The following is a 21243-nucleotide window of genomic DNA, read 5'->3' as shown; positions in this document are numbered from 1 at the left end:
TACCTTATTTTCAGTTGGAATTTTTTTTTTTTTTTTTTTTTTTATTTAATAACAACGACAAGCCGAGGACATATAATATCTTAGGTTTTTATCACATAAAAATCATAGTTATGAAGCTGCTTAAAATAAAATTAAATGCTAAGATTGGCCGAAAAACAACACAAACCAATTATTCCTTATATCGGCCATTAATTAACAAAATTTAAACTTTAGCTTAAAGAGCGAGGTATTGAGGAGGGGGTGAACTTCCTCATATACGTAACATGAGGGGGTTCGCTCTCTCGTCAATACCTCGCTGTTTACGTTGAAGTTCGAATTTTGTTCCAATTCTTTAAGAATGACCCCTGAATCACAAAGGTCGTTTAAGTAGATTAAATAGCTCTTTTGAAAGTACTAAGAATACTTTAGCGTAAAAAGTGAGGTATTGAGGAAAGGATGAACCACCTCATATACGTAATAATATCTGTTCATTTTACGTTCTAATGTTACTCTTTACTTTCAGGTGAAAAAACTTGCTTTTTATTTAATTTCTGACTGTTTTTTTTTTAATAATGCTGGGAAATCATCATGGAAATTCTCTTCCCCATGAAAAATTACTCCAAGGACAGATCCTCCCACGTAACCCAATCCCTCCGACCCCTCCCCCCCCCCCACCGAAAATGTCTGTATACTTACAAATAACCTGTACTATATGTAAACAATGGACAGAGTTCATAATTTTCAGCTCTTCTCGCGGGGACTGTGGGGGGATCAAGTCGTCTTCATTTATATAGTTATTCAATGTTCGGACTGTGCTAAACAAAATGGATATCTCGAAATTTTGATCCGGTGACTTTGGGAGAAAAATGAGCGTGGGAGGGGACCTAGTTACCCACCAATTTTTGACCACTTTAAAAGGGCAATAGAACTTTAAATTTCCTTTCAAATGAGTCCTCTCGCAAAATTCTAGGTCGACTGGGTCGATACTATTACCCCTGGGAAAACTTGATGAAACTTATATATTTAAAGTCAGCATAAAATTCTGATTCTTTTGATGTATCTCTTGGTATCAAAATTCCGTTTGTAGAGTTTCGGTTACTATCGAGCCGGATCGCTCCTTACCACAGTTTATATAATTAGCAGCATGATCTTCCCCTATCTCGCCCATTATAAAAACCCAGACCGAAATGCGAGTGCTCCAGAGAACCTATAAACATAAGCGGCATTAGATCTTTTCACGGGTAGACAAAGAATAATGACCTACTGAGCAAATATTGACAAAACCACGTGGCCGGCTAAACCAATAAGTGGACAATAAGTGCACAAATAAGTGGGGGGAGATTTTCGCTTGCACCGAGACTGAAGAGCCAGAAATCATCTGCGGTAAACTTACTGGATAATTATACAAATTGTGATCCTTACTTACAGTTCGTTACCACGAACTGTTTGACAAGTCTGAGAGAGGGGGTTTGGGATCCAGAAAACCTCTTGGGGTCTTTTAGCTATACTTACTATTAGTCGATCCAACCCTGGTTTTAATATGGTTTAATATGTTCACCTTCCTACTAGGGCTGGTCAAAGTATTTGGCATCCTTTTCCTCCCAGAAAACACAAGTAATTTCAGCACAGAAGTCATGTTTCTAGTGTTCCTTATTGTTAATATTATTAAAACTAATCTTTCAAAATTTTGGCTTGACGCCTTGCTCCAAGTGGGTCCTGAATACGCCTCTTCCCCCTGATTCAACCATTCAAAAACAAAAGAGCCCTATATTTCAAAATTTGTGATAGAATGAGCTATTGTCAAAATATAAGATCATTTACTCTATATGATAGAACCAGGACCGAAAATTAAGAAAAATCGTCAAAAGCCCATTTCTCTGCTATGATGTTTGTATTTTGCAGAAAAAAAAAGTTGTTTTGAGAAACTGTTGTGTCTAAAAATTCAAATTAAAAAGATGAAACCCCATCTAACACCTGGATTGTGCCTCATCTAAAATTGGAACAAGCAATAATAAAATAATATTTATTTAAATTAATGTTAACAAATTATGACCAGAAACTCTACAAGGATTTAATTAAGTAACTGTTTAGAAAAATCCACCATAACCGTGGCCGAATCCTCCATAACCTCCGTAGCCTCCGTAACCATAACCTCCTTGGCCGAAACCACCGTAACCTCCTTGGCTGTATCCTCCATTGTAACCTCCGTATCCACTGTGGCCATAGCCGCTTCCAAAGCCATGACCTCCATATCCTCCAAAGCCACCAAATCCACTTTTCTCCTCTCTTTTTTGTTTTTTTCCTAAATAATAACAGCTCAGTAGTATTATTGTTAGAGAAATATTTTAATTAGCCAAAGCTAAAGAACAAATAAATAGTATGGCAACATTATAAATATATTTTGAAAAATCTTATAACTTTCAATTATTGCGGTGTGTTACAGAGCAATCCCAATGAAAACATTTCCTGGGCAAAATTCTGACTATAATGAAGCATTTGTTCATTAGTTATTAGACAAAATTTGGTTTCCTATTCATCAGGACTGTAACCTTTGGAATTCATTTCTGGGATAAACCTTCCGTGTATTTCGTAGTTTTTGGTGTTTTTGTTTTTTATGGATCTTTTCGCTTTTCTCTCCATCTATGAATCCGGAGAGGTTTTCATTTAGAACTGTTTTTTTATGTTATTACGAGTACTGCAACTTAACATTAGGTGCTTTAAATTGTATGTCTTCGGAATTTTTGTCCGTTTAAAACATTTATAATTCAGGTAGGCGTTGCGAATGAATTAACTATTCCACTCGAAATCTCCCAGAAAATATTAATAATAAAATTAACAAATGTTCTGGAATAAAATTATTTCACATTATTAATAGTACTAACAATAAAAAGAAAATAAACTGTAAGTTCAGTTACGGGTTAATAACAAGAGAAAAGGACTAGCCAGTGTTGCAGCAGATCTAAGGAAAAAATTGATTAGGCCGTCACTAGACCGATAAAAAGAAAAGCCTCTTAACGTGATTGTTTTGAAGTCAGTCTTTTTGTCCAAACCATCAATCTTATTTTTGGCTTTTCAGAAGATCATGGATATAATCTTGCTTTCGAGTTATATGAAATGTGATCTCTTTGTCTTTTAAAGCACATCGTACCTGGAAGGACTAGAACCTCTAAAATTGTGGCCTGGTAATGAGAACTAAAACAAGAAATGATACAAAAAGCACAATTTGAACAGCAACTGACTAGAGGTGGTACCTCTAACTAGTCGGTAGAAAATTAAAGAGAATTTCTTACGCCGCCAAGCCTTCAAGTAAAGTTCATAACTATCGCCCTAATAAGGATTGAAAATAAATGAGGCTTCCAAAATTACTTAACTTTCAAGTCGTTTTTCAAAAATCAAGGAAATTATTGTATAGGAAAAAATTGTATAGGACATGATCCTGAAACTAAAGAGCTCAAAAAATAAAAAAAAAGGTTTATTAATGTTATTTTCTTTACTTTCGGTCCAAAAATGTATCTTTAAGTGCTACAAATTCAAAAAAATTATGTTGTATTTTTCTTCAGGCAAATGAAATCCGATTGTTTTCACAACAAAGGAAATCCAATTGTTTGAGGTGATTAATTAAAACCTTAAACAACTATATATATTCTTAAAAATTATGATAAACTGTGAATTCAATTCAATATGAAAACTACCTCCATATATTTTTCAGTTGGTTGTAAAAGCGCAGTTTATTTTTTCTTGCTCATTTATTGTTTAATGTTTTTGTGTAAGCACGATAGTCTGTTAAGTATGAAACTCAATTCGAGCAAACCAGAAACACGACAATCAGATTAAATACTAGTTAGTTTACCAGTTGATGCCTGCTTGTCTATAGTTACAGGTAAGGTTTAACTCCTTCTTCTAATTATGTGATACCTAATAATATTTGTTACACCACTGTCAAGCTATTTATCGTTAATTTTGCTGTTATAATAGGGACCGCAAAAAAATTACTATTCAGAGGGCAGCAATGCCTGCAAAAAGTCACTAATCTAGCGAGACAAATTTTATTTTTGTGTTTTGTCTCTATATTTAAGACCCCTTTTGTTTTAACTTTGACTTATATCATACCTTCTTCTGGCCCTTGTCCAATAGTTGCTAATGCATCATTTTGTTGTGCCCCGTCTTCACCCCTTGGTCGGGCAGCTGCAAAATTGATGAAGCACGCGAAGGTGAAGCAAACGAGCTGTAAACATAAATTTTTTTTGTTAACGATATGTCAATCTTCATATCACATGTTACTTTAAGTAACAATTTAAAGTTATCACAACTTAAATTAAATTGGTCTAATTAATCTTTTATCAGAAATAATTGATAGATACTTTCATATGAATACAGTTTCATCTTTGTTACCAATACACATCCACGGAGTCCGATAGCCTTTTTTTTTTTTTTTTTTTTTTTTTTTTTTTTTTTTTTTTTTTTTAAGAAGAGTCTCGAGGTAAGCCAGAAGATGTGTTTTCCAGAGAGACCTGGTAAAGGCGTGAAAACAAGTTTTTTGCAAGAAAACGTTAAATTTTTCCAAAAATTGAAAGAGACTTCATATTTTACCTTGAAGTTTTGCTGCAAATGCAGCGGAGATAAACTACATTTTTATGCTCAAATACACACAAACACATGAATATATATATATATATATATATATATATATATATATATATATATATATATATATATATATATATATATATATATATATATATATATATATATATATATATATATATATATATATATATATATATATATATATATATATATATATATATATATATATATATATATATATATATATATATATATATATATATATATATATATTTGATAAAACGTCAAATTACTGTTTTCAGAGCTGAATGGTAGTGATTGACAGGGTGTTCCTGAAATGAGTATATGTATATGTAGGCAGAAGTGACTATATGTTGCTCTGAAATTTCAGAAATAATTCAACTTGAAGCGAAAGTCTTAACAAACTTTATAAATACTTTAATTGATGAACATATTTATTGTGCTTCTTATAATAATTATTTTATGGCATAATGCCTAGGTTTAAACAGGCACAAACACAGAGAAAGCTTCAGTCTTTTCTCCTTACCCTGCCAAATCCAAGTTCTTGTTTGACTCCAAGTTTTGACTTTCTTATAGTTACTTTTTTTCATAAAAAATTGTCTATTTTGATTTTATCTAAGGTACAGTAACTACTGCCTATGTTTGTTTCTGAAACTTAATTATGCTTTCTAATTAAATTGCATAAGACTAAATATTGCTAAATGTCAGAAAAAAACAACAACAAAAAATCAATAAATGAAAAATAATCGCTAATAGTACGTGGATTTAGCTTGTCCCTTTTCCCCTGAAAGGAATTGAGACCATCAGACACATAATTATATTGATATCGAATATAATCTGAATTGAATGATTTGCACAACCATACTTTCAAAATGCCAAGAACTAATTCAAACATTTACGATGCTTTGAAAAAGGGTGGCTAATTGTATGTTTTTAAGTATTTGACATTTTACAAATTTACTTGAAATAGAGACCGAAATTTTCATTTTTACAGTTTGACTAAAGCCTGTACAATAAATATGTTCATCAATTAAAGTATTTATAAAAACTAATGAGAGAAAAAACAAAAAGAGATAACAAATTTATTTTACTTCTGTACTTTTGAAGTGTGAACGGCTAAATAAATAGCTTTCTATTAGTTTGTTCTCCCGCCCACAGCCCGTGAAAGGTGTTGAATCTCTCAGAAAAAAATCCTAAGAAATATATCTAAAATAACATACATCTTTATTTTCATACTAAACAAACAACAATGAGGCTGAGGATTTTAGTTTAGTAAAAATATGGCAAGTTACTTACCATTGAGATAAAAACCCTCATTTTGGAATTATACCGAGTTCTTAATCTTACCAACGTACAATTGCACTTTGATTCGTTACACACATTTTCAAACTATATATATATTCTTGTTGCAGTCATTTCACAATCTTCAATCAAGGTTAGCAGACACAAATTTAAGGAGTAAAAGTAAACAGCAAATTAGTAGTCAACCTATTAATGTCACTTCACTGTTGAATGATCAAAATCTTCATTAATGTGACCTTCTTCAGTAGTAATTTATTTTTAATCGTTATTTATAATGTGGTATCCTATCGTAAAGGCTAATTAATTAGGCTTAGTCCTTTTTTTTATATATATATTTATTCGAAGTGCGGTGTCATGTCGCCATGCTAATTAGGTGCCATCTGTATAGTAGCCTATTAAATTGTCGTTCAAGCACCAAGTACATCATAATAATAATAATTTCTCCCTTTGCACCCATCTTAGGTGTGATAAACGAAAACTCCCCAGGGGCTTGGCAATCAGAAAAGCCCCAAATACTCTTGGAGTTATGTTTTTTTTTTAACTGAAAGTAAGGAACGACGTTAAAACTTAAAACGAACAGAAGTTATTCTTTATATGAAAGGGGATGTCCCCTCCTCAACGTTTCTCTCTTAATGCTAAAGTTTTTTATTGTTTAAAAAAATAGAGTTGTGAGAAAGTAAAACTTTAGCGTAAAGAGCGAGGCGTTGAGGAGAGGACAGCCCCTTTCATATACGGAATAATTTCTGTTCGTTTTAAGTTGTAACGTCGCTCCTTACTTTCAGTTAAAAATATTTGTTTTTTTTAATTTAATTTTTGAACGTTTTCGAATTAATGCAGGTTATCATTTTGGCTCACCGTACATGAACAATTACAACAAAATTTTCATATTAATTTTACTTTAGTTGGTTAAATGGCTTTCTCGAAAGTTGTTTAATTTTATTTACGAACGTTTTTATTAGTAATAAATATACGTAACTTACGATACGAACTTCTATTTTTATATATTTGTATACGTATATTAGGGGGTTTGCCCCCTAGTCAATACCTTGCTCTTTAAGCTAAAGTTCAAATTTTGTTCCAATTCTTTAAAAATGACCTCTTAATAACAAAGGCCGTTAATTAAAATAAATAGCTCTTACGAAAGTACTAAAAAAAATTTGGCTTAAAAAGCGAGGTATTGACTAGCGGGTGAACTCAATCATATACGTAATATTTTTGTTCGTTTTAAGTTTTGATGTTGCTCCTTACTTTCAGCTGAAAAACTTGTTTGTTTTATTTAATTTCTGATCTTTTTTTAAATAATGCTGGGAAATCCGGCACCCCCTTCGTAGCAATGTCCATTCCCCCATGAAAACCTCCTCCATGAAAAGATCTTCCCACATAAAAAATATACGTAGGAGGGGGCCTAATTGCCCTCCCTTATTTTTGGTCACTTAAAAAGGGCACTAGAACTTTTAATTTCCGTTCCAATGAGCCCTCCCACGGTATTCTAGGACCAATGGGTCCATACGATCACCCCTGAGAAAAACAAACAAATAAACACGCATCCGTGATCTTTCTTCTGGTAAAAAATGCAAAATTCCACATTTTAGTAGATAGGTGCTTTAAACCTCTAAAGTAGGGTTCTCTGATATACTGAATATGATGGTATGATTTTCAATAAGATTCTATAACTTTTAGGGGGTCTTTCCCCCTTTTTTTCTAAAATCAGCCAAATTTTCTTAGGTGCGTAGCTTTTGATGGGTATGACTAAACTTGATGAAACTTATATATTTGAAATCAGCATTAAAATCTGATTCTTTTGATGTCTACTTGTTCCAAATTCCGTTTTTTAGAGTTTCGGTTACCATTGAGCCGGGTCGCTCCTTACTTACAGTTCGTTACCACGAACTGTTTGATATTTGATTATTAAGCAAGTCCAATTTTTAGCAGCGGTTTCTGATAAATTTCAAACTTTTGGTTTTATTTTTCAAGGTTTTTGAATTGTTGTAATCCGTTGTTAAAATATATACAAATATTTTTACAATTGCCAATTTTTTATTCTTTAGGCAATTTAATGTCTTTTCACACTGAATTTATTCAAAAATATTTGATTAATAAGCAAGTCCGATTTCTAAAAAGTATTTCTACTAAGCTTCAAACTTTTGGTTTTATTTTTTAAGGTTTTAAAATGGCCTTTACTTTTCTTTGAAAAAATTATTTTCGGAAAGTTATTTTTAATCAATTTTTGTTCGTTTTTTATTGCAAAAAGTTTCAAGTTTTCAAAAATTCATCATTTCGAAATCAAACTGGAAAAAAAAAATCTTCATCGAAGCATCAAAACTGGTATCAAAGTAACAATATCTAAATGAAAAAAACTTGACCCCATTGAAATGAGCCCTCTTTGAAGTTCATACAACTACCCCTTCTGCATGAAGTGCGTCCGAGAAAAAATAAATGGAATTCGGGGGGAGGCTAGCTGCCCTCCGATCACTTTTTACTCTCAAAAAGTGAATTACAACTTTCAATTTCTAATCAAATGAGCCCTCTATGAAGTTTATACGAGCATTCCTTCCATAACAACCATATATACCCTCAGAGCATAAATTACAACACCTACCCTTGGACCCTGGGTGGCTGTGTTGACACAGGAGTTTTTGTTATCTGAACTTTGAACTATTTTAAAAAAAATATCTATCTCAACATTTTTATCTGATGCATTGCGGGCGTGGAGGGGGGGGGGCTAGTTATCCTCCAATCTCTTTTGACCCTTAAGCAGTGAACGAGAACTTTCAAATTCCAATCAAATGAACCTTTCCGAAGCTTATACGAGCATCCCTTCCATAAAAATGATATATGGCCCCAGAGCATTAGCCTACTTACAACGCCTGCCTTCGGGCCCTGGGGTTTGCGTCGACACAGGAGTTTTTCTTATCTGACCTTTGAATTATTTTTAATGAAATGGTTATTTAAAATATTTTGTCGGATGGGCTTGGGGAAAAAAGGATGTGGTGGGGGAGGGCTAGTTGCCCTCGGATATTATTTTACTCTTAAAAGTGAACTAGAACATTCAACTTTCAATTAAATGAGCCCTCTCTGAAGTTTATAAGAGCATTCCTTTCATAAGAACTATTCACGCCCCCAGGACAACACTTAAAACGCCTACCCCCTGGGCCATGGGGGGTTGTGTTGAAACCGAAGTTTTTGTTATATAATTTTTGAATTTTTTTTTTAAACTGGCTATCTCAAAATTTGTAGCGGATGGTTTTGGGAAAAAAGAGCATGGGGGGGGGGGCTAGTTCCCCTTAAATCTCTTAATGCTTAAAATGTGAACTAGAACTTTCAATTTCCAATCAAATGAGCCCTCTATCAAGTTTATGCGAGTATCCCTTTCATAAGAACCATGCATGCCCTTAGGGCATAACTTAGAACACCTTCTCCCGGATCCTTGGGGGTTGTATTGACACCGGAGTTTTCTTATCCGACCTTTGAACTGCTTTTTTTTAAAACAAAATGTCTATCTTAAAATTTTGATCAGATGGGTTTGAAAAAAGAAGGCGTGGGGGGGGGGGGGCTCGTTGCCCTCAGATCTTTTTTGAATATTAAAAAGTGAACTCGATTTCCAATCAAATGAGCCATCTCTAAAGTTTATACGAGTATCCCTTCCAGAAGAACCATAGATGCCCCAGTTCATAAGTTACAACGCCTGCCCCAAAGCCCTGGGGAGTTGTGTCGACTCCTGAGTTTCTGTTATTTGACTTTTGAGCAATTTTTAACTTAATGGCTACTCAAAACCTTTATCGGATGCATTCCGGAAAAACGGGGTGTGGAGGGTTGCCCTCCAATCTCTTTTGACTCTAAAAAACTGACCTAGAACTTTCAATTTCCAATCAAATTAGCCCTCTCTGAAGTTTATTCGAGTATACCTTTCATAAGAACCATATATGACATAGGGCATAAGTTACAACGCCTGCCCCCAATCCCTGGGGGTTGTGTCGACACCTGAGGTTTTGTTATCTGACTTATGATCAATTTTTAACTTAATGGCTACTCAAATTTTTTATCGGATGCATTCGGGAAAAAAGTGGTGTGGGGGGGAGGTATGCCGCCCAATCTCTTTTGACTCTCTAAAACTGGACTAGAACTTTCAATTTTCAATCAAATTAGCCCTCTCTGAAGTTTTTACGAGCATCCCTTCCATAAGAACCATGTTTTCCCCCAGGGCATAACTTACAACGCCTGCCTTCGAGCCCTGGGGTGCTGTGCGGACCCCGGAGTTTCTGTTATATGGTCTTTGAAGTATTATTTGAAAAATGGCTATCTGAAAGTTCTTATCAGACGGGTTTGAGAAAAAAAGGGCGTGGAGGGGGGGGGGATATGTACCCTCCAATCTCTTTTGACTCTTAAAAAGTGAATTAAAACTTTCAATTTCCATTAATATGAGCCCTCTTTGAAGTTTATACGAGCACCCCTTCCATAAGAACCATCTATGATCCCAGGGCATAACTTACAACGCCTGCCCCGGGGCCCTAGGAGGTTGTGTCGAAACCAGACGTTTTGTTATATGATCTTTAAACTATTTTTTTTTAACAAAATAGCTATCTCAAAATTTTTATCGGATGCATTTTGGAAAAAAAGGCGTGAGAGGGGGGGGGGGGCTGGTTACCCTCCGATCTCTTTTGGCTCTTAACAAGTGAACTAGAACTTTCAATTTACAATCAAATAAGCCCTCTATGAAGTTTTTGCGAGCATTCCTTTCATAAGAGCCATATATGCCCCCAGGGCATAACTTATAACCCTTGCCCTGAAGACCTTGAGGGAGGGGAGTGTCATGCTCAAAGATATAATTTCCAGAACTTTCAACTACGTTAAACAAAATGGCTCTCTCAAAATTTTCATTGAATGTGTTTGGGGAAATGGTGGATGTGGAAGGGGTGTTAGTTGCCTTCCAATCTATTTCGACTATCAAAAAGATCAATAGCCGTTTAAATTTCCAATCGAATGAGCCCTTTCTGAAGTTTCTACGGCAAAACTTTCTCTAAAAACCTTATATGCCCCAGGGCATAACTTACAACCCTTGCCCTGAGGACTATGGGGGTTTGTCATCCTCAAGGACCTAAGTTCTAGAATTTCCAACCACGTTGAACAAATTAGCTATCTCAAAATTTGATTGAATGTGTTTGGGAAAAAGATGGGTGTGAGAGGGAGGTTAGTTGCCCTCCAATCACTTTAGACTATTAAAAAGGGCACTAGTCTTTTGAATTTCCAATCGAATGAGCCCTTTTTGAAGTTTCTACGACAAAGCTTTCTATAAAAAGCTTATATGCCTCCAGGACATAACTTACAATCCTTGCCGTAAGGGTTGTGGGGGAGTGTCCTCCTCAAAAGCATAATTTCTATCTGAAAATCAACTACTTAGAACAAAATGGCTATCTCAAAATTTTTATTGGATATGTTTTGGGAAATGATGGGTGTGGAAAGGGTGTTCATTGCCTTCCAATCACTTTTGACCCTTAAAAAGGGCACTAGAACTCCAATCGAATGAGCTTTTGATTCCCAATCAAATAAGCTCCCTTTTAAGTTTTTACGATGACTCCTTCCATATGAAGTGCCTCTGGGAAAAAAAATAATAATGCAAAAATAAATAATAAAACATTGGAGCCTTATGGCCTTTACCATAGGCAACGCTAAAGCGTTGCCTCTGAAAAACAAGTTTTTTTAACTGAAAGTAAGGAGTGACATTAAAATTTAAAACGAATAGAAATTATTCCGTATATGAAAGGGGATGTCCCTCCACAACGTCCCACTCTTTACGCTAAAGTTTGACTCTTTTTCATAACTCTTAAAACAATCAAAAAAATTAGCGTAAAGAGTGGGGCGTTGAGGAGGGGACAGCCCCTTACATATAAGGAATAATTTCTGTTCGTTTTAGGTTTTAATGTCGCTCCTTACTCTCAGTTAAAAAAAATTCACCGTACATAAAAAATTAAACCGAAATTTGCATACTAAATTTGTGTTTTTTTAACTAATAATAACCTCATAATAACCTAAGTTGGATTTTTGTTCCAGTTTTTAAGAATGACTCCTGAATCACAAAGGCTTTTTAATTAGAATAATAACCTCTTTTAAAAGTTTAAATAGAAACTTTAGAGCAAGAGCGAGCTATTGAAGAGGGGCATTTGTTAGTTATAAGTTTTAATGTTGCTTCTTGCTTTCAGTTAAAAAACTTGTTTTTTATTTAATTGCTGATCGTTTTATAAATAATGTCGGGAAATCCAGCTCCCACTCTATGGAAAATTCCCTTCCCTCACGAGAAATTTCTCCATGGAAAAATTCTCCCACGCAACTTAAATTAGGCGATATTTGCGTAAGTAATTTTGTAAGGCATAGTAACAAAACGCCTAAAGAGGTTGAAACTATTTTTATGAAAATAAAAGTCACAAGTTGAGCAATTCTCAAATGACTGAAATAAATGAAAGAAAAGATCTTTAGAAGATATACGTAATAATTTATGTCCGTTATAAGTTTTAATTTTACTCCTTACTTTTCGTTTAAAAAAAAAATTTTTTTTTAATTTAATAACAACCACATGCCGAAGACATACAATATCTTATATTTATATCACATAAAAATCATAGTTATGAAGCTGCTTAAGGTAAAATTAAATGCTAAGATTTGCCGAAAAAAAAACACAATCCAATTATTCCTTATATCGGCAATTATTAAACATAATTTGAACTTTAGCGTAAAGAGCGAGGTATTGATAAGGGGGTGAACTTCCTCATATTCGTAATAGGAGGGGGTTCTCCCCCTCGTCAATTTTTCGCTATTTGCGCTGAAGTTCGAATTTTGTTCCAATTTTTTAAGAATGCCCCTGTATCACAAAGGCCACATTAGAATTAATAGCTCTTTTGAAGTTACTAAAAATATTTTAGCGTAAAGAGTGAGGTATTGACGAGGGTACTAACCCCCTCATATGCGTAATAATTTCTGTTCGTTTTAAGTTTTAATGTTACTCCTTATTTTCAGTTGAAAAAATTTGTTTTTTTTATTTAACAAATAGCTCTTTTGAAGTTACTAAAAATGTTAGCGTAAAGAGCGAGGTACTGACGATAGGACTAATCCCCTCATATCTTAATAATTTCTATTCGTTTTAATTTATTATGTTACTCCTTACTTTCAGTTGAAAATACTTGTTTTTTTATTTAATTTCTGATTGTTTTTTTTAAATAATGCTGGGAAATCTAGCGCCCCCATCATGGAAATTCTCTTCCCCCATAAATAATTTGTCCATGGAAAGATCCTCCCACGTAACCCGATCCGTACGAGCCCTCCCCCCACCAGAAAAAATCCTCCCTGAAAATGTCTGTATACTTACCAATAGCCAGTACTATATGTAAACAATGGGCAAAGTTCATATCTTGCAGCCCTTCCCCCGGGGACTGCTGGAGGATTAAGTCGTCCTCATTGCAATAGTTATTAGATATTTGAACTGTGCTGAACAAAATGGCTATCTCAAAATTTTGATCCGGGACTTTGGAAGAAGAATGAGCGTGGGAGGGGGCTAGTTGCCCTCCAATTTTTTGGTCACTTTAAAAGAGCACTAGAACGTTCAATTTTCTTTCGAATGAGCCCTCTTGCGAAATTCTAGGACCAGTGGGTCAATACGATCACCCCTGGGAAAACTTGATGAAACTTATGTATTTAAAGTCAGCATAAAAATCTTATTCTTTTGATGTATCTCTTGGTATCAAAATTCCGTTTTGTATAGTTTCGATTACTATAGAGCTGGGTCACTCCTTACTTACAGTTAGTTACCACGAACTGTTTGACAAGTCTGAGGGAGGGGGTTTGGGAACCAGAAACCTCTTGGGGTCTTTTAGCTATACATACTATTAGTCTTGACACAACCCTGGTTACAATATGGTTTAATATGTTCACCTTCCTACTAGAGCTGATCAAAGTATTTGGCATCCTTTCCTCTCAGAAAACATAAGTAATTTCAGCCCAGAAGTCATGTTTCTAGTGTTTCTGATTGTTAATACTATTAAACCTATTCTTTCAAAATCTTGGCTTGACGCCTTGCTCCTAGCGGATCCTGAATGCGCCTCCTCCCTCTGATTCAACTATTCAAAGATAAAAGAGTCTTATATTCCAAAATTTGTGATAGAATGAGCTACTGTCGACCTTTAGGATCATTAACTCTATATGATAGAACCAGGACCGAAAATTAAGAAAAATCGTCAAAAGCCCATTTCTCTGCTATAATGTTTGTATTTTGCAGAAAAAAAAGTTGTATTGAGAAACTGTTGTGTCTCAAAATTCAAATTAAAAAGATGAAACCCCATCTAACACCTGAATTGTGCCTCATCTACAATTGGAACAAGCAATAATAAAATAATATTTATTTAAATTAATGTTAACAAATTATGACCAGAAATTCTACAAGGATTTAATTAAGTAATTGTTTAGAAAAATCCACCATAACCGTGGCCGAATCCTCCATAGCCTCCGTAGCCTCCGTAACCATAACCTCCTTGGCCGAAACCACCGTAACCTCCTTGGCTGTATCCTCCATTGTAACCTCCGTATCCACTGTGGCCATAGCCGCTTCCAAAGCCATGACCTCCATATCCTCCAAAGCCACCAAATCCACTTTTCTCCTCTCTTTTTTGTTTGTTTCCTAAATAATAACAGCTCAGTAGTATTATTGTTAGAGAAATATTTTAATTAGCCATAGCTAAAGAACAAATAAATAGTATGGCAACATTATAAATATATTTTGAAAAATCTTAAAACTACCAATTGTTGCGGTGTATTACAGAGCAATCTCCATGAAAACATTTCCTGGATAAAATTCTGACTATAATGAAATATTTGTTCATTAGTTATTAGACAAAATTTGGTTTCCTATTCATCAGGACTGTAACCTTTGGAATTCATTTCTCGGACAAACCTTCCGTGTATTTCGTAGTTTTTGGTGTTTTTTTTTTTTTTTTTTTTTTTGTATGGATCTTTTCGCTTTTCTCTCCTTGAATGAGTTCGGAGTGGTTTTGATTTGGAACTGTTTTCTTATGTTATTACGAGTATTGCAACTTAACATTACGTGCTTTAAATTGTATGTCTTCGGAATTTTTGTCCGTTTAAAACATCTATAACTCAGGTAGGCGTTGCGAATGAATTAACTATTCCACTCGAAATCTCCCAGAAAACATTATTAATAAAATTAACAAATGTTCTGGAATAAAATAATCTTCACATTATTAATAGTACTAACAATAAAAATAAAACAAACTGTAAGTTCAGTTACGGGTTAATAACAAGAGAAAAGGACTAGCCAGTGTTGCAGCAGATCTAAGGAAAAAATTGAATAAACCGTCACTAGACCGATAAAAAGAAAAGCCTCTTAACGTAATTGTTTTTTGTCCAAACCATCAATCTTATTTTTTGCTTTTCAGAAGATCATGGATACAATTTTGCTTTGGAGTTATATGAAATGAGATCTCTTTCTCTTTTAAAGCAAATCGTACCTGGAAGGACTAGAACCTTTAAAATTGTGGTCTGATACTGAAAATTAAAATAAGAAATGATACAAAAAGCACAATTAGAATAGCAACTGACTAGATGTGGTTCCTCTAACTAGTCTGTAGAAACTTAAAGAGAATTGCTTACGCCACCAAGCCTTCGAGTAAAGTTCATCACTATCACCATAATAAGGATTGAAAATAAATGAGCCTTCCAAAATTACTTATCTTTCAAGTCGTTTTTCAAAAATGAAGGAAAATATTGTATATGAAAATAATTGTATAGGATATGATGCTGAAACTGCAGAGCTCAAAAAATAAAAAAAAAGGTATGTTAATACTATCTTCTTTACTTTCGGTTCAAAAATGTATCTTTAAGTGTTACAAATTCAAAAAAATTATGTTGTATTTTTCTTCAGACCCTCAATCGACTGAAAAATTGGTTAGATTTGTCAAAAAAAATCCTAAATATAAAACTATAAATATCAAAAACAAAATGAGGAAAGAACCTTAAATAATTATATTTTTGTAATAGAAGTTTAACTATACATAAACAAGAAGGCGCCTTTAAGTATAGTATTTAGGATAATGTTCTTATCCGTGATTGTTTTTTCATATTATTTGCATGTATTTATTTGAAATTAATAGGGGTTATTTGTGAAGTTTTATATATTATGTATTAACACATGGTTTTCATAAACATGTCAATCTGTCACTAATCTAGCGAGACAAATTTTATTTTTGTATTTTGTCTGTATATTTAATACCCCTCTTTTTTAAGTTTGACCAATATCATACCTTCTTCTGGCCCTTGTCCAATAGTTGCTAATGCATCATCTTGCTTTGCCCCGTCTCCACCCCTTGGCCGGGCAGCTGCAAAATTGATGAAGCACACGAAGGTGAAGCAAACGAGCTGTAAATATTAAATATTTTTGTTAACGATATGCCAATCTTCATACCACATGTTACTTTAAGTAATAATTTAAAATTATCGCAACTTAACTTGTCAATTCAATTGGTCTAATTAATCTTTTGTCAGAAACAATTGATAAATAGTTTCATATGAATACAGTTTCCTCTTTGTTACGAATTAACATCAACTGAGTCCGATCGCCTGTTTTTTTTTTAAAGAAGAGTGTTGGGGTAAGCTAGAAGATGTGTTTTCCAATGGGACCGGGTAAAGGCGTGAAAATAAGTTTTTGCAAGAAAGTGATATATTTTTCCTAGAATTTAAAGAGACCTCATATTTCACCATGAACAATATATATATATATATATATATATATATATATATATATATATATATATATATATATATATATATATATATATATATATATATATATATATATATATATATATATATATATATATATATATATATATATATATATATATATCAAACAGTTCGTGGTAACGAACTGTAAGTAAGGAGCGACACGGCTCAATAGTAAGCAAAACTCTAAAAAATGGAATTTTGATACCAACAGATACATCAAAAGAATCAGATTTTAATTCTAATTTCAAATATATAAGTTTCATCAAGTTTAATCTTACCTATCAAAAGTTACGCGCCTGAGAAAATTTGGCTTATTTTCGAAAAAAGGGGGAAAGACCCCCAAAAAATTATAGAACCTTAATGTAAATCACACCATCTTATTCAGCGTATCAGAGAACCCTACTGTAGAGGTTTCAAGCTCCTATCTACAAAAATGTGGAATTTTCCATCTTTTGCCAGAAGAAAGATTACGGATGCGTGTTTATTTGTTTTTTTTGTGTTTTTTTTTTCCCAGGGGTGATCGTATCGACCCAGTGGTCCCAGAATATCGTGGGAGGGCTCATTGGAACGGAACTTAAAAGTTCTAGTGCCCTTTTTAAGTTACAAAAAAAGTTGAGGGCAACTAGGCCCCCTCCCACGCTCATTTTTTTCCTAAAGTCACCCGATCAAAATTTTGAGACAGCCATTTTGTTCAGCATTGTCAAAAATATTATAATTATGTCTTTTAGCATGACTTAATCCCTCGAAACCCCCAGGGGGAGGGCTGAAAGTTATGAACTTTACCCAATGTTAACATATAGTATTGGTTATTGGGACCCGGCTCAATGGTAACCGAAACTCTAGAAAACGGTATTTTCTATACAAATAGATACATCAAAAGAATTGAATTTTAATTCTGATTTTAAATATAGAAGGGTCATCAAGTTCAGTTTTACTTGTCAAAAGCCACGCACAAGAGGAAAATTAGCTGATTTTCGAAAAAAGAGGTAAAGACCCCCTAAAATTGGCAGAACCTGAGGTAAAATCACACAGTCATATTCAACGTATCAGAGAACCTTACTGTAGAGGTTTCAAGCTCCTATCTACAAAAATGTGGAATTTTCCAGTTTTTGCCAGAAGAAAGATCACTGGTGCGTGTTTATTTGTTTTTGTTTTTTTTTTTCCCAGGAGTGATCGTATCGACCCAGTGGTCCTAGAATATCGTGGGAGGGCTCATTGGAATAGAAATTAAAAGTTATAGTGCCTTTTTTAAGTGACCAAAAAATCGGAGGGTAACTAGGTCCTCTCCCAAGCTCATTTTTTTTTCAAAATCACCCGATCAAAATTTTGAGATAGCCATTTTGTTCAGCATGTTCGAAAATATTACAAGAATGTCTTTTAGGATGACTTAATCCACCGAAGTTCCCGGGAGGAGGGCTGAAAGTTATGAACTTTACCCAATGTTAACAGATAGTATTGGTTATTGGGAAGTATACAGTACAGACGTTTTCAGGGGAGATTTTTACTGGTAGTGGGGGGGGGGGTCCGGGGTTATGTGGGAGGATCTTTTCATAAGGGAAGTTTTCATGGGGGAAGGGACATTGCTATGAAGGGGACGCCGGACTTCCCAGCATTATTTAAAAAAAGATCAGAAATTAAATATAAAAAAACTAGTTTTTCAACTGCAACAGCAGCAACATCAAAACTTTAAACGAACAGAAAATATTACATATATGATTGAATTCACCCCCTTGTCAATACCTCACTCTTTAAGCCAGAGATTTTTTAGTACTTTCATAAGAGCTATTTATTCTAATTAACGGTCTTTAAAGTTTTTAAAGCGGTCATTTAATCAGTTTTAATTAGCGGTTATTTTTAAAGAATTGGAACAAAATTCGAACTTTCACTTTAAGAGCAAGGTATTGACTGGGGGGCGAACCCCCTAATATACGTATTCAAAATATATGAATATAGAAGTTCGTTACGTAAGTTAATTCGTAAGTTACGTATATTTATTACTAATAAAAACGTCCGTAAATAAAATTAAACAAGTTTCGAGAAAGCCATTTAACCAAATAAAAGTAAATTAATATGAAAACTGTGTTTTAATTATTCATGTACTGTGAGCCAAGATCAAAACCTGCATTTATTCAAAAACGTTCAAAAATTAAATAAAAAAAACAAGTTTTTTTTAACTGACGGTAAGGAGCGACATTAAAACAAAGCGAACAGAAATTATTATGTATATGGAAGGGGCTGTCCCCTCCTCAACGCCTTGCTCTTTACGCTAAAGTTTGACTTTCTCAAAACTCTATTTTTTTTTAAACAATAAAAAACCTTAGCGTAAAGAGCAAGGCGTTGAGGAGGGGACAGCCCTTTCATATACGGAATAATTTCTGTTCGTTTTAAGTTTTAATGTCGCTCCTTACTTTCAGTTAAAAAAAACTTGTTTTTTATTTAATATACATATATATATATATATATATATATATATATATATATATATATATATATATATATATATATATATATATATATATATATATATATATATATATATATATATATATATATATATATATATATATATATATATATATATATATATATATATATATATATATATATATATATATATATATATTCTTGTGTCTGTGTGTATTTGAGTATAATAGACAGTTTATATTAATAGAGAGTTTATATTTGTGGTGCATTAATAAACAGTGACATGGTTTTTAAAACTAGGGTTTCCACGAAATCTCCCTACCACCAACTAGGTACGTAGGCAGGAATTTTTTTTTATTTGGAGGGGGAATAATAAGAAATTTTAATTGATAATTCTAATAAGAGATGACCAGAAAATCAGAAATAAATTAGGATTTTGTGGGGATGGGCCATGTTCCTGGCCCCTGCACACTTCCTACCACAATGATTTTCTTGAATGTTTCAACTTATTCCGTGTAACAAAACAGAGTGCATATTAATAAATGAAATTTGTTAGCACTTGAGTTTAAACTACTGATTTTCTAATAAAAAAGACTCAAATGGCTTCAGGCTTCAGATACCCGTTATAAAACGTCAAATTACTATTTTCCAAGCTGAACGGTAGTGATTGACAGGGTGTTCCTGAAATGGGTATATGTATATGTAGGAAGAAGTGACTATATATTGCTCTGAAATTTCAGTAATAATTAAACTTGAAGCGAAAGTCTTAACAAACTTTATAAATACTTTAATTGATGAACATGTTTATTGTACATATTATAATAATTATTTTATGGCATAATACATAGGTTTAAACAGGCACAAACACGGGGAAAACTTCAGTCTTTTCTCCCCATCCTCCCAAATCCAAGTTCTTTTGACTTTCTTATAGTTACTTTTTTTCATAAAAAAAATGGTCTGTTTTTATTTTATTTAAGGTACAATAACAATTGCCTATGTTTGTTTCTGAAACTGAATTATGCTTTCTAATTAAATTGTATAAAACTAAATATTGCTACATGTTAGAAAAAACAACAACAAAATCAATCTAAAGTAATCGCCAATAGTATGTTGTTTTACCTTGTCCCTTTTCCCCCCTGAAAGGAGTTTATACCATCAGAGACATAATTATTTTGATATTGAATATAATCTTAACTGAATGCATTTGCACAACCATAATTTCAAAATGCCAAGAATTAATTCAAATATTTAAGATGGTTTGAAAAAGGGTGGCCAATTGTTTGTTTTTAACATTTGACAAGTTTACTTGCAATGGAGACCGAAATTTTCATTTTTACAGTTCTACTAAAGCCTTCATTTAACTGACGCAAAATTGCTGTATGATATTTTAAAACACATATTTTCCAAAAATTATGGTAGAATAATGGTAAAAAAAATAGTGAGATGACAAATTATCGTTCCAACAGAAATTTGCGAATATTTTGGTAGCCAGAATTAAGACGCCTTAGCAGTTAGGCATTATGCAAATCTTCTTAGATAATGAATGAACTGTAAACCAAACATATTCAACATTTTTTCCGTGGAGCGATAATAACCCAAAAAAATAGAGCAAAAACTAATGATAGAAAAAACAAAATGAGATAACAAATTTATTTTACTTCTGTACTTTTGAAGTGTGAACGGGTAAATAAATAGCTTTCTCTTAGTTTGTTCCCCCTCCCACAGCCCATGAAAAGTGTTGATTCTCTCAGAAAAAATCCTAAGAAATATATCTAAAATAACATCCATCTTTATTTTCATGCTAAACAAACAACAATAAAGCTGAGGATTTTAGTTTAGTAAAAATATGGTAAGTTACTTACCATTGAGATAAAAACCCTCATTTTGGAATTATACCGAGTTCTTAATCTCACCAACGTACAATTGCACTTTGTTTCGTTACACACATTTTCAAACTATATATAGGCCTATATATTCTTGTTGCAGTCATTTCACGATCTTCAATCAAGGTTAGCAGACACAAATTTAAGGAGTAAAAGTAAACAGCAAATTAGTAGTCAACCTATTAATGTCACTTCATTGTTGAATGATCAAAAGCTTCAATAATGTGACCTTCTTCAGTAGTAATGTTTTTAATCGCTATTTATA

General features: G+C 33.3%; 2 protein-coding genes across 2 annotated transcripts; both read right to left on the bottom strand.

Moving 5' to 3' along the window:
* Window positions 1-1988: 1988 nt before the first annotated feature.
* Window positions 1989-5985, bottom strand: LOC148952654 (uncharacterized). Its single transcript, XM_089089058.1, has 3 exons — window positions 5884-5985; window positions 4090-4204; window positions 1989-2281 (listed from the first exon to the last, which is right to left on the bottom strand). The coding sequence occupies exons 1-3, from the start codon at window positions 5902-5904 to the stop codon at window positions 2067-2069; spliced, it is 351 nt and encodes a 116-aa protein (XP_088945184.1). The 5' UTR covers window positions 5905-5985; the 3' UTR covers window positions 1989-2066.
* Window positions 5986-14258: 8273 nt separating this feature from the next.
* LOC148952653 (uncharacterized) lies at window positions 14259-21042 on the bottom strand. The gene is made up of 3 exons (XM_089089057.1): window positions 20958-21042; window positions 16191-16305; window positions 14259-14551 (listed from the first exon to the last, which is right to left on the bottom strand). The coding sequence occupies exons 1-3, from the start codon at window positions 20976-20978 to the stop codon at window positions 14337-14339; spliced, it is 351 nt and encodes a 116-aa protein (XP_088945183.1). The 5' UTR covers window positions 20979-21042; the 3' UTR covers window positions 14259-14336.
* Between the last annotated feature and the right edge of the window lie 201 nt (window positions 21043-21243).

This window comes from Artemia sp. Qi Xiang Cuo, chromosome 5, assembly GCF_049724085.1.
Source record: "Artemia sp. Qi Xiang Cuo chromosome 5, ASM4972408v1, whole genome shotgun sequence".
In the NCBI taxonomy this organism is placed as follows: Eukaryota; Metazoa; Arthropoda; class Branchiopoda; order Anostraca; family Artemiidae; genus Artemia; species Artemia sp. Qi Xiang Cuo.
The sequence above is the reverse complement of the archived record's forward strand: the minus strand, read 5'-3'. Positions and strand labels throughout refer to the sequence as shown.

Bases quoted from the DNA above. Each gene is read 5' to 3' on its own strand.
- LOC148952653 (XM_089089057.1), bottom strand. From the start codon at position 20,978: ATGAGGGTTTTTATCTCAATG. The intron at 16,306-20,957 runs GTAAGTAACTTA...TAATATTTACAG, and splicing joins TGAGGGTTTTTATCTCAATG to CTCGTTTGCTTCACCTTCGT. The intron at 14,552-16,190 runs GTATGATATTGG...GTTATTATTTAG, and splicing joins TGGACAAGGGCCAGAAGAAG to GAAACAAACAAAAAAGAGAG.
- LOC148952654 (XM_089089058.1), bottom strand. From the start codon at position 5,904: ATGAGGGTTTTTATCTCAATG. The intron at 4,205-5,883 runs GTAAGTAACTTG...TTATGTTTACAG, and splicing joins TGAGGGTTTTTATCTCAATG to CTCGTTTGCTTCACCTTCGC. The intron at 2,282-4,089 runs GTATGATATAAG...GTTATTATTTAG, and splicing joins TGGACAAGGGCCAGAAGAAG to GAAAAAAACAAAAAAGAGAG.